The following is a 10,872-nucleotide window of genomic DNA, read 5'->3' on the forward strand; positions in this document are numbered from 1 at the left end:
AATTGCTTGGATGATTTTTTCTTTTTTCTTTTCTTTCGTGTGTGACAGGTTCCTTAAATATCCCAACACATCTTGTATGGTGCAAACTCGAATCCAGGGCATTTAGTGCAAGTCTTTTTTTCTTTTCTTTTTCGATTAAGCAAATTCCAGATCTTGTATTAAGTAATGGAATTATTGCTTTTCCGAAAAAAGAAATGACTCCCATCTAGATTCTATAGTAAATGGCAAAAACAAAACATAACTTGAAAAAACATTGTAAAAGATTTAGCTTGAAAACTCAAAAATCACAAAAAAACTTTTTCACTCATATCCTTATCGTGTAATTACCAACAAATAGGTATTATTGTATATTTTTTTTTTTTGTAAGGAAGGGGCAAATATTATTCGTACATAATTAGACCACCGGGGTTACAAAGAAAGAAGAATAGAAAAGGAACCACTTTAACAAACTAAACTGAAAATGGCGCTACTACTGAACTACTCACCACATACTAAGAAACCTCATCTTCTTCACCATTCCCATCCCACCCTCAGAAATTTCTCAATCAAATTCCAGGACCCTTCTTCTGATAAATCTACAGAGGACACGTCATCATCTACGGTGGTTCCACCTCCGAAAAAGGCGAGCTCTAGTTCCTTAGGTTTTGGCTCTTCGGTAACATCATCCAAGAAGAAACAACAAAAGGGAAAAGGAGAAAGGGCTTCAGTTATTCGAAGAGAACCCATTCAAAAGCCTAGGTTTGCTACTCAACCGGAGGAATCTGGTGGATCGAAGGAATTTCAGAAAAATGAGAGTGCTTTTCTTCTTGCTTGGTTAGGACTTGGTGCTATTATTCTTGTGGAGGGTATCCTTCTTGCTGCCTCAGGTAAACTTATAGCCCCATCCTTCATTTTATCTCAAATTCACCCTTCAATTCTATTTTCTAATTTTTCCCTTTTAACTTCATTCCAATTGCAGTACAATTAAGTAGCTTCATTTCTTCTAGTAAGTGAGTGATTATCTGATTAATTGTCGCTATGCTTGAAATGTATTGAATTAGGATTATATTCCCTCAATTACACTATAATTTAGATGAAATCTCCTCATTATATGATGAACAATCCGTTCCTGTGTATAAACATATTACTACTAATAAAGTATATTTTGAGATTTGACCTTTAATAAGACACTATAGTTGTGAAAAATTAGTTCCAGACATGCTTAAGGCACGGATAGAGGGAAGTGCAATTTTGAATACAAGCATATATAAGAAATAAATTACTTTATATTTGTTAAACAACATCAATTTAAAATAATTTGACAAATATATTGAAATTTGTTCGTTGAACGAGTGTTTTCCGTATATAGACCAAACTATCTAAGTTCCAACATCAACAACCACTCCATAGGGTTCAGCAAAGGGTGTATCTAGTTAGAATAGACATTCGATGGATTTAAGGGGGGGCATATGGACCCTAAGGATTTTGAAATTCACCGTTGTTTTCCCTTACAGTTTACTAATTGCTTGAGATACATCTTGCCCAACCCAAGATCTTTTATTACAAAATACTACACACCTCGCTTCCAAAAACTGTCTCCCCCTCCACAAAAGAAAACCCAGAGGTGGTGTTAATCCAGTGCAACAGTAAACAACAAGTCAACAATGTAAACTAATTTGTCAATGCATCATACACAAGTGATCAAGTGCTTGACATTTGAGAAATAAAGCAAAGATGAGACTTCACATAGTCATAAAACATGATTACCAGGGTCTAAGCATTACAATTCTTAATATTTAATAGCTCAATCTTTCGTAATAGAGCCAATTATAAAAGTTCTGACCATGTTCCAAAGCCTTTGTAGTAAATCTCCTGGTTCACAAATGGACACCTGAATTACCTCATTTTCCTCTTGATGAAAGTTGAGGGTATAAAATCCCAAAGTACCGAGAGAGTACATATACAGAAGATCCCCTTGGTGACCTATCCAGGATTTGCCACTGTGTTCTTGTCAATCAAGTGGAGGTCTCTATATACCAAAAAGTTTTCAAATAATACCATCTTCACTTGTGAAAGATCTACCTTAAAACATGTGTAACACGATATTCACAAGATCAATTGTGCTTAACTAGTGCTAGGCCCACTCCAAGTTCCAAATTTAAAAATTTCAATTTGGAATTTTTTTTTGTTTATGATTGGTCTGCTCATTGCCAACTCTCTTATCCAGTTCTCTGCAAAGCGGTGTTCGGTCAATAAAGCAGTATTCAGTCTCCATTCCTCAAGTTGCTGAGTGAGCTGCACTCATTCTGGAGAATGTTATTAGGACCAGAACATGGTTTTTCCAGCTTGAAACTCTGAAATGCAACTTGCGTCAGATTAAAATTCCTAGAAAGACAAAAAAATTTAAAGCTAGTATTCTAATGATGTCCAATGGAGTGGTATGGGTGGCAGAGTTAAGAAAATAAAAATTAGGAGACACGTATGAGTTGGTCTCTCTCAAGTGCCTTCTAGTACTCTATATGTTTTGATGTTGGACATGAAAACAGTTGAAATAGGTAGCATAGAGTTTGGTGTTCATGTTTCCTACAAGTTCTCCTTAATAGCATTGGTTTAGAATGGCTTAGTTTTAGCGGACCAACACTTCCGACAATATGATGATGTTTGACTACATCAAGTTAGGAAGTATGACTGAGCATTAGTACAGTCTATGTTCATAATTTCTCACAGCTTCTTTTGCATCAATGGTTGAACATTTGTTCTTGTAACTAACAGATTGTTAGTAGATTACAGTTTCAGAACAACTTACTAAAAGTAGTTTGAAATGAATTATGTTGTCATGATACACATCATAAATCTTTCTCGCGTTAAATATCTCGATAGATAAAAATGTTTGGATTTGATAAATTAGTTTGACATTAGAGCTGAATGTATGAACAATTACTTTAGATATGTATATCTCCATGTGGTAATTTTCTACCTCTTCTGTTGCATCTAGGCTTTTTACCGGAGGCATGGGACAATTTTTTTGTGAAGTATCTGTATCCATCCTTTACTCCAACAGTCTTCCTGTTTGTGGCTGGAACAGTTACCTATGGAGTGTTGAAGTACCTGCAGAATGAGAAATTTAATAGTGAAAACTGATACTTTTTGCATGTTATATCGAGTATTTAGGTAACTTTAGTTAGGTTGTTCAGTCTTGTATGCTACAGATGTGAGAAGCTCTAACAATGGAATTGCAAGAAATACTTCTGGAAGTGGATTCTACCACAGGCTAATGTGTCATTTCAATTTGTTAAAGTTATCATAATTTATTGGTGAAGTTAGCTTCTTATACTGTATCTACTCCATACAGATACATTTGGAATCTACCATATTTGCAAGGGCATATAGTATTCCTTTTTTTCCAAATTGCAAGTCAAAGTGTTTAGTTTCTCAGTTGTCCTTCCCAATTCTTCCTTTCTTTCTTCATTTTTTCCCTTTTGGGCTTTGAGTTATTATAATTTGGAAGGTGGCAATGAGGTTTGACACTGATGGTGTAAAATAACTTTTAAGCTATCAGATAATGAGTGAGATTAAACAAATCAGTTGACATGCTACATTTTAAAATGCACTTTCTTTATAATGTCAGTATATATAAGTTAAATCTCAGTAACGGAATAGGATCTGAAACTCATTGGACATTCCCTTTCCCGTCTCTTGTGGACCAAAGTATATGATGTTTTTCTCCTTCACTTTTGTCATAATGAGTAATACGTCATAGTGCAGCCACAGTAAGAACATTGAAATGTTATTTATGCTACAACTGAGTTTATACAAAGGCCAATTACTAAGGTGCTTGATGTTGGTAACCCACTAATACTAGTTCGAGAAAATATTGTTTTATTAAGCTTTATATTGATATCAAATGGTCCTTTTCTCTTCCTGCTGGCTGCTGGAATCGCTGTAATGTGACATTTTTGTTTCTACAATGTGCAAGCTTGATACAGCACTCATACTCTCATGTAAAGAATAGCAAAAAATTTGCTGATTTTTCTCTATTCTTTTTAATGGCTGTTAGGCTTCCATTTTGAGTCACAACTACTGTTATTAATATCTGGTGAAACTTTTGAGTGGCTAGTAGTAATTATTAATTCCAATTGTTTACTTAGATGGGGAATTATTCTTTCTGACATGCCATAGATTTGCGCCAAGAACAGAAGCACTACTAATCAAAGCTTGATAACTTGCTTCAAAGTATAGGCCAAGTCAAGATTTATAATTTATAAGTTCAGGATTCTAGTCATTTTAATCATTGAATTTTAAATTAATAATTTATACATATTCAATAGATTTTTTAAAATAAATATAGTATTTGGATCAAAGCCTCTGAATTAACACGTAACAATTCTATTTGAGTATTAATTTTTCAATGTGTAGTAATAGCAATAGATGAACTAGAGCAAGTAATTAAAGTTGAACAACATTGTGACTTCAACTTCCAATTGAATGCCATGTTTCAAGGGGTGGTTCTTATTTCATTTACTGCAATGGTAGCAACCATTATTGCCACTATACATTATTCATTGGTCTCACAATTTCCATCGAAACTTCATCAATTTTCATGTTATGGTAAAGAAATCTCATAAATTTATAATTCATCAACTTAAAGCTATTTTAAATCCACATTCATATCCACAACTTGCTGATGGCTACCTACCTTTATTAGTCAGCCAGCCAGTACCTGCACTCATAATACTTCATCCACTCATTATAATGTCCATCTATACTAAATTTATGTTGATGGTGGGAAATTCAGAGTCTTATTCATATATAGTTCCAAAATTCTAGTAATACTTTCATTTGTATAGAGGAAATTTTTAGGACCACTAGCGATTGGGATCTGGCGTAGAGGTAGAAGCTCAGGTACGGGTTCACTTGAAACCAGTAGCTTTTGTTCAACAGTGTATTTGTATGAAAAATTATTGAATATGTACACATATTGAATTAGATTCTAGTTATTAACACTTGACGTCGTCGTTTTAAAATTCAAAATTCAGAAAGTTAAAATTCTATTAGCTAATACTAGATGCATAAAATCCAGGAAACTGGCTTAGAAGTCGCTGTTCTTTTCTGGACAAAAAGGAAAAAGAAAAGGATAGTAGTGTAACAAAGTAACAATGACATTATCCCAAAGGACTAAGAGGTCCCTAATTGTTGTCATTCTTTGCCTCCCTTTACCCTTTTAAAGCCAATCAATTAACATCAATGTCCATAAGGTCTTTGTCCTTTCCCTTATTCTCTTCTTGTGCTCACCAAACCAACCACAAAATAATTTGCTGCTGAATCAAAGAAAAAGTTATTGCCTTTCATTTCATATACAAGCTTGCACACCTTGTCAGTCTCAAATTTGAATAAAATAAGAAGGTTGTAAGTGACAGTCTGTGTAAAATAAGTTAATTTGTGATAATCCTCATTATACTTAATTATTAGGTATTGAATTAAGATGAGCAGTAAGAAGTTATATAACTAATTCCAACTTGTCAATGATTAAGACGGAATTGATGTTTTTGTTATTGTTTTCTTTTCCTAGCAACTTCACATATCTTAACTTAATTAAACTTCAACACTTGATTCGCACAAAACTTCTCTTTTTTTTTTTCTATCTATATTTTTAGTTGACAAGGAGAAAGTTAGGGTTCGTTTGGCCTTAAGAAATTTCTCTTTTTTTTTGGATTTTTTTTTTCAGTTTTTTGTTTAGAACCAATGTTTGGTCATGAAATTTGAAAATTTGAATTTCAGAATCTTTTGAAAATTTAAAAAACTACAAAAACCTATTTTTCAAAATTTTCACTTTCACTTACTCACAAAAGTTCAAAAATAACTCCAAACACAATTCTAATTTTTAAATACCATTTTTACTTGATTTTTTTTTTTTTTACTTTTTTCTGAAATTTCAAAATTCTTATGTCTCGAGCCAAGAAAAAAGATTTAAGTACTTCATTGAGCAGGAATATAGAGAAATTTGGAGTGCGCAGGTGGAGAGAGAGAGAGAATAAAATCTGAAAGGACTGGTATCCAACTTGGAAAAAAAATGCTAAAAATGTCATATAAAACTGATCTAGCTGTAATCCATTCTAAATGAGAACTACAAATAAAATAGAGAGGATATACCAAAGTAGATTGGATGTAACTTGACCGTCAAGTATTTAAAGGCCAAAGATGATCAATTATTGTGGAAAACACAATCATAATCAAGGATTAATTTACAAATATCGAGACAATTTGGAGAAACATGTTCTTTTATTTTATCCCTCATAGAGAGGTGGATACCTTGCTTGTAAGTCAAAGAACAGCTCCCCTTTAGGCGCCGATAGTACTTTTTTGCTATTGACTTATGTCACTGCTCACTAGTCACTACTACTATATTGTCAAAACAATCATGTTTTGTCAAATGTTTAATAAAATATTATTACTATGTCTTAATAAAATGAGCATTCCACTTTTTGGCAGGGTCCCTGCTTTTGCTTTGTTTGTGGAATGAGTACTCTCTCTAGTCTATGGTAGCAAATGAATGTTAGATTGAATCTAGTATTATTGGGGCCAACGTTCTAACATTAGTTTGTTCACAGTAGACTAGAGATTACCCATTATACGGGCGGCTCTTCTACCTGGCAGATAGATCTGAACCAACAATCTTAACTCATAAACTTTAAATTCTTGTTTGTGCGCCAACAATATGATGGAGTCTGAGATTCGGCCTTCCACTGAGAAAGAGACCAGGCAAACAAATTAGCAATCACTTTTGTTTACTCACAAGGCCAAAGTGGAGATATAGGGCGGAGCTATTGCTAAAAAAGTTTAATTTATATGTGTTTACCCTCGAAAACGGATAACAATTAGATTTATATGTGGTTTAAAGGATATGCGGATCAATACAAATATTAAATTGTGTTAGATTGAACAGATAAAGGACGTAATAGATCGTCAAATCAGTTAAGGAGAGTGATCCCGGACTTTAGTAATGTCTTAGTGAAGTGCTTGCCTTCGAACCCGGACTCAAACTACTGAAGAACTGATGAACAAAAGTAAGAACTTTGAATAACAGAGAAAATAAGAGTATATTGCCTTGATATGCGTGTTACAATGTCCTCCATGAATAATAAGCTTTCCACTTTATATAGTAGGTGAGTTTTACCTAAAGTACAATTCTAAAAAAGGTAAAGATCTTCCGTTTCGACGATCACTGATTTATCGCTGATACGAGCCGAGATTCACGCCGTGATATCCGGTTAGGTACGGATATCACGGCCCTTTGTTAGTCGTATGCAGTTACTTGGTAATGCTTTCCGAAGTTTCAATCCTTAAATCAGACCTCGATGATATGACCCCGATATCCCCGAGGGCAGGTGTTTGCCCGAGCCCTTATACAAGGGGTTCTTCGTTCTGGCTCCGATTCATTATGGTCACGTTCCTGCTCCGCTTGGCTCACTTGGAAGTCAAGTCATGCAGCGGGCTTGATTTTACCTGTATACAGATAGTCCCATCGTTTCTCAGAGAGTAGGCTAGCCGAAACGATGGGAGATGACAGATGACTCCAGTTCCTTCCTTCGTAAGTTACGACGGGGAGCCGAAACGTCCCATCAGTCGTGTTGTTCTGACTTCGGACACGTGCCTCTCACCGGCAAGTTGCCTCCGAATGTGAAGCGTCGGCTGTTTCTCTATAAAATCCTCCCTCCTTTGTCCTTTTTCTACTTTTCTATCAAAACCACTATCTTCGAGCCATCAACTATTATCAGAACCTTCTTTAAATCTTCATCCATGTTCTTCAATCTTCATAGCAATCTCCAAATATCTACCCAAAATTCCTTCGAATCTTCAGACCATGTTCTTCATATTCAAAACCTATTTCTCCAAAACGTCGTGTTTATATCTCAAATTTTCAAACTCTCTCCCAGATGACAATGGCAAAAATATCGAAAACCGTTCCTCAATAGGTTGCCTCTTCATCTTCTCAATCGACAAGTGGTACTGAAGCGGTCACCCCGAGGTGGTGGCCCTCAAAACATCTTCCCCTATTGTGGCTGCTAAGGAACCGGCCCCGAGCCTCCTTTGTCGTCGTTTATCCTCGGGGGCTGCTCAATTGCAGACGACTTCAAGGTAGAGAAGCCTTCGCTCAAACAAGACTTGGGTGAAGGGGTCTCGAGGTATATACCTTCTATGACCGAGGAAGTTCTTCCCATAGTCCGTAAGGACTGCGATTGGGAAGGCAAAGACGTAGTAGTCCCGGGGCCCGAGGATGGCGTTACTACCCATGTGGAGGGGTACTTAAGTGTTTATACTTATCCATTCATGTTAGGTCCGGTAGACCCGATCGTCCTAGATTTTTGCAAGAGGTACGAAGTGTGCCTCAGGAAAATCTATCCGTCAATGTGGAGGATCGTGACCCTTCTCCATTACTTTGTGAACAAGACCGAATCTTGTTGGTTCGAGATTGACCACTTGCTTCGATTATATAGTCCCCGGATGTTCCGAGGGGGACTGATCAAGCTCACATGTTGGGCAGCAAGGCCCCTTTCTCCAGTATCGATGAAAATCGAGACCGTGGTTGGTAGGGACGCTTCGTTCGAGTGAAGACCGAGGATTTGATCCCCCAGAATATATGTCATTCCCTTAGAAATGTAATGCGTCTCGTAAGTGTAACTCCTTCAGCAAAATTTCTTCTTCTTTTATTTTGATCTTCTCATTTATGTTTGTGGCTTTGCAGCTGTTTCCCGGGTTCCGAATGCGGTCCCCCGGTTAAAGGAGTGGATCGAGGGAATCTGTACTCAAATGTCCTACTTCGAGCGCACATGGCGCGTACTCTCAAAGGGCCGATGGGAAGCCCGTTCTCATCGTAAGGTCTCTTTCTGAATAGCCAACATTACGTCTCCGCTTTATATTATACTAACCCCTCTTCTTCATCATTGTATGTTTTTCTAAGACCACCAAACTTAGGCCTTTGGAAGGGGACGAAAATGTGCCCCCGCCCGTTGATCCCTCTGTTGCTTCCACGGAGGGAAAAAAGAAGAGGAAAAGAAAACCCTCTGGCTTCCCTAGCTCCGAGGCAAAGAAACCTAAGAAGCGTGTGCTCTGCAAGCCCAGGAGGGACACCAGTTCCCATGTACATGCCTCTGACTCCCTCCTTCGGCTTAGGGGTGAGCCAGAGGATGAATGTGTCTTCGTAACTCATGGTAGGGCCACATATCCCGGGGGATTGGGATGTATCCGAGGGGGAGACTCACAAGACCAACCCCCTCCAACTCAAAAAGCCGACGCGGATCCCCGAGGTAAAACTTCCTAGGATGCCGGCTCTGTAGAAGTCCCTGGCATAATTGAGATCTCGGGGACGCCCTCCTACACCGAGTCTATGCTCGAAGAGGCCCAAGCGAGGAAGGAGAAATCTAACGAAGGGGCTCATGGCATGGACAATCCCCTTTGTTCTTTTTTCGACGAGGTGGACTTGTACGCCTTGGAAGACTTTTCTGTGTTGGGTGACCTGGAAGTGCCGAGAAAGGATCCGTCTTCAGAGGTCGGCTGGCTAAACTCGAGCCCAAAAGTTAATCAACCAGTTCCCATCCCCGAGTGTGGATCCCGGCCGTAAGAGATCGGTAATCATCACTGTCCCGTAGGATGCCCCGTTTCTTTCTGCGTCCCTGGGAGTAGCGAGCTACCTCTGATGCCTGGTAACTAAAGAAGATCAGGATAACATGAATGAGGTGGACGTGTCGTGCCTATTGAACAAAGCGTAGCAGGCGCTGAATCGGGTAAGGCACCATTATGCTTTTTGAACTTTGACTTAGTTTTTGATATTTCTCATATTTTCTTCTTTTAACCTTTTGCATGCCTCGGTACTTCATCACGAAAGTTTTCTTTGCTACCGAGCTGAGGTTAACCAGCTTGAGTTTGAGGTCAAGGAGCTTGCCGAGAAAAGAGATATGTATCATCTTCTCAGTGAGCAACACGAAGGGGCCATCAAGGACCTTCAGGCCGGGCTAGATGAGTCTCAAAGGGACGCTTCGAACCTGAGGCGGGAACATGCCGATCTGGTCAAAAAGGTAAAGATTTTTGAAGTTAGCAATGAAGACTTAGCCATGGCGACTAACGACCAACCCTCGCAGGTTCAGAAGAAGATTGATCGGATCGACCAATTTCAAGCTGAAATGAATGAGGTTCAAGCCATGGCCGATGGTCGGAAGAGCAAAATGGACCAGCTGGTTTCGGAGAAGGAAACTGCCCAAGCACAGCTAGCATCGGTAGAGGTTCAACTCCGGGTGGCGAAAGAAAAATTCGGTAAACAATCTCAGTTGAATGATGAACTCCGGTCGCAATTGAGTTCGGCTCTGGCAGATCAGGACGCCCTCGGTAAAGAATGTGAAGCTATAAAATCTCAGCTACGCACAACCTACGTCGATGATAAAGACATGGTGGCCTAATATAGGGCCGATGTCGAGCAGCCGAGGCTCGCCTGAAGACTACTGTTGAGTACATGAGGCAGCTATCCCGGAGGGAGACCCTTAAAGAGATCCATGCTCGAGGTTTTGACTTGTCGGCCGAGATCGAGGAGGCGAAGAGACTTTAGGTCAAGGCCAAGAAGCTAGCTGAACCTGAAGATGAAAGAACCTCCGAGGGCTCTAAAGAACCCGAAGGCCCCGACGGCTCTGAAGAACCCGAAGGCCCTGACGACTCTGGTGATGAGGCATGTTCTGGTGAAGATCAGGCGTAGATGCCTTAGGATTTTTTTTCTTTATTTTTGTATCTTGTTCATTTATTTTGTTGCATTAACCTTTGTAAAGACATTCCGGAATGTATATAAAGTTTTTTCCCTATGGCAATTTTCAAGTCTATTATCTTTAGCATCCTTTTTACAATTGCAAA

At 38.4% G+C, this 10,872-nt stretch overlaps 2 protein-coding genes across 2 annotated transcripts; both read left to right on the forward strand.

The window, feature by feature from the left end:
* The first annotated feature begins 362 nt into the window (after positions 1 to 362).
* On the forward strand, positions 363 to 3,387 carry LOC104111566 (protein LPA2). The gene is made up of 2 exons (XM_009621294.4): positions 363 to 866; positions 2,975 to 3,387. Exons 1-2 carry the CDS (start codon positions 461 to 463, stop codon positions 3,118 to 3,120), a joined length of 552 nt encoding a protein of 183 aa, XP_009619589.1. The 5' UTR covers positions 363 to 460; the 3' UTR covers positions 3,121 to 3,387.
* A 6,545-nt stretch (positions 3,388 to 9,932) lies between these two features.
* Positions 9,933 to 10,430, forward strand: LOC138908026 (uncharacterized). Its single transcript, XM_070198655.1, has one exon. It carries the CDS (start codon positions 9,933 to 9,935, stop codon positions 10,428 to 10,430), a length of 498 nt encoding a protein of 165 aa, XP_070054756.1.
* The last annotated feature ends 442 nt before the right edge of the window (positions 10,431 to 10,872 follow it).

Source organism: Nicotiana tomentosiformis, chromosome 3 (assembly GCF_000390325.3).
Source record: "Nicotiana tomentosiformis chromosome 3, ASM39032v3, whole genome shotgun sequence".
Lineage (NCBI taxonomy): Eukaryota > Viridiplantae > Streptophyta > Magnoliopsida > Solanales > Solanaceae > Nicotiana > Nicotiana tomentosiformis.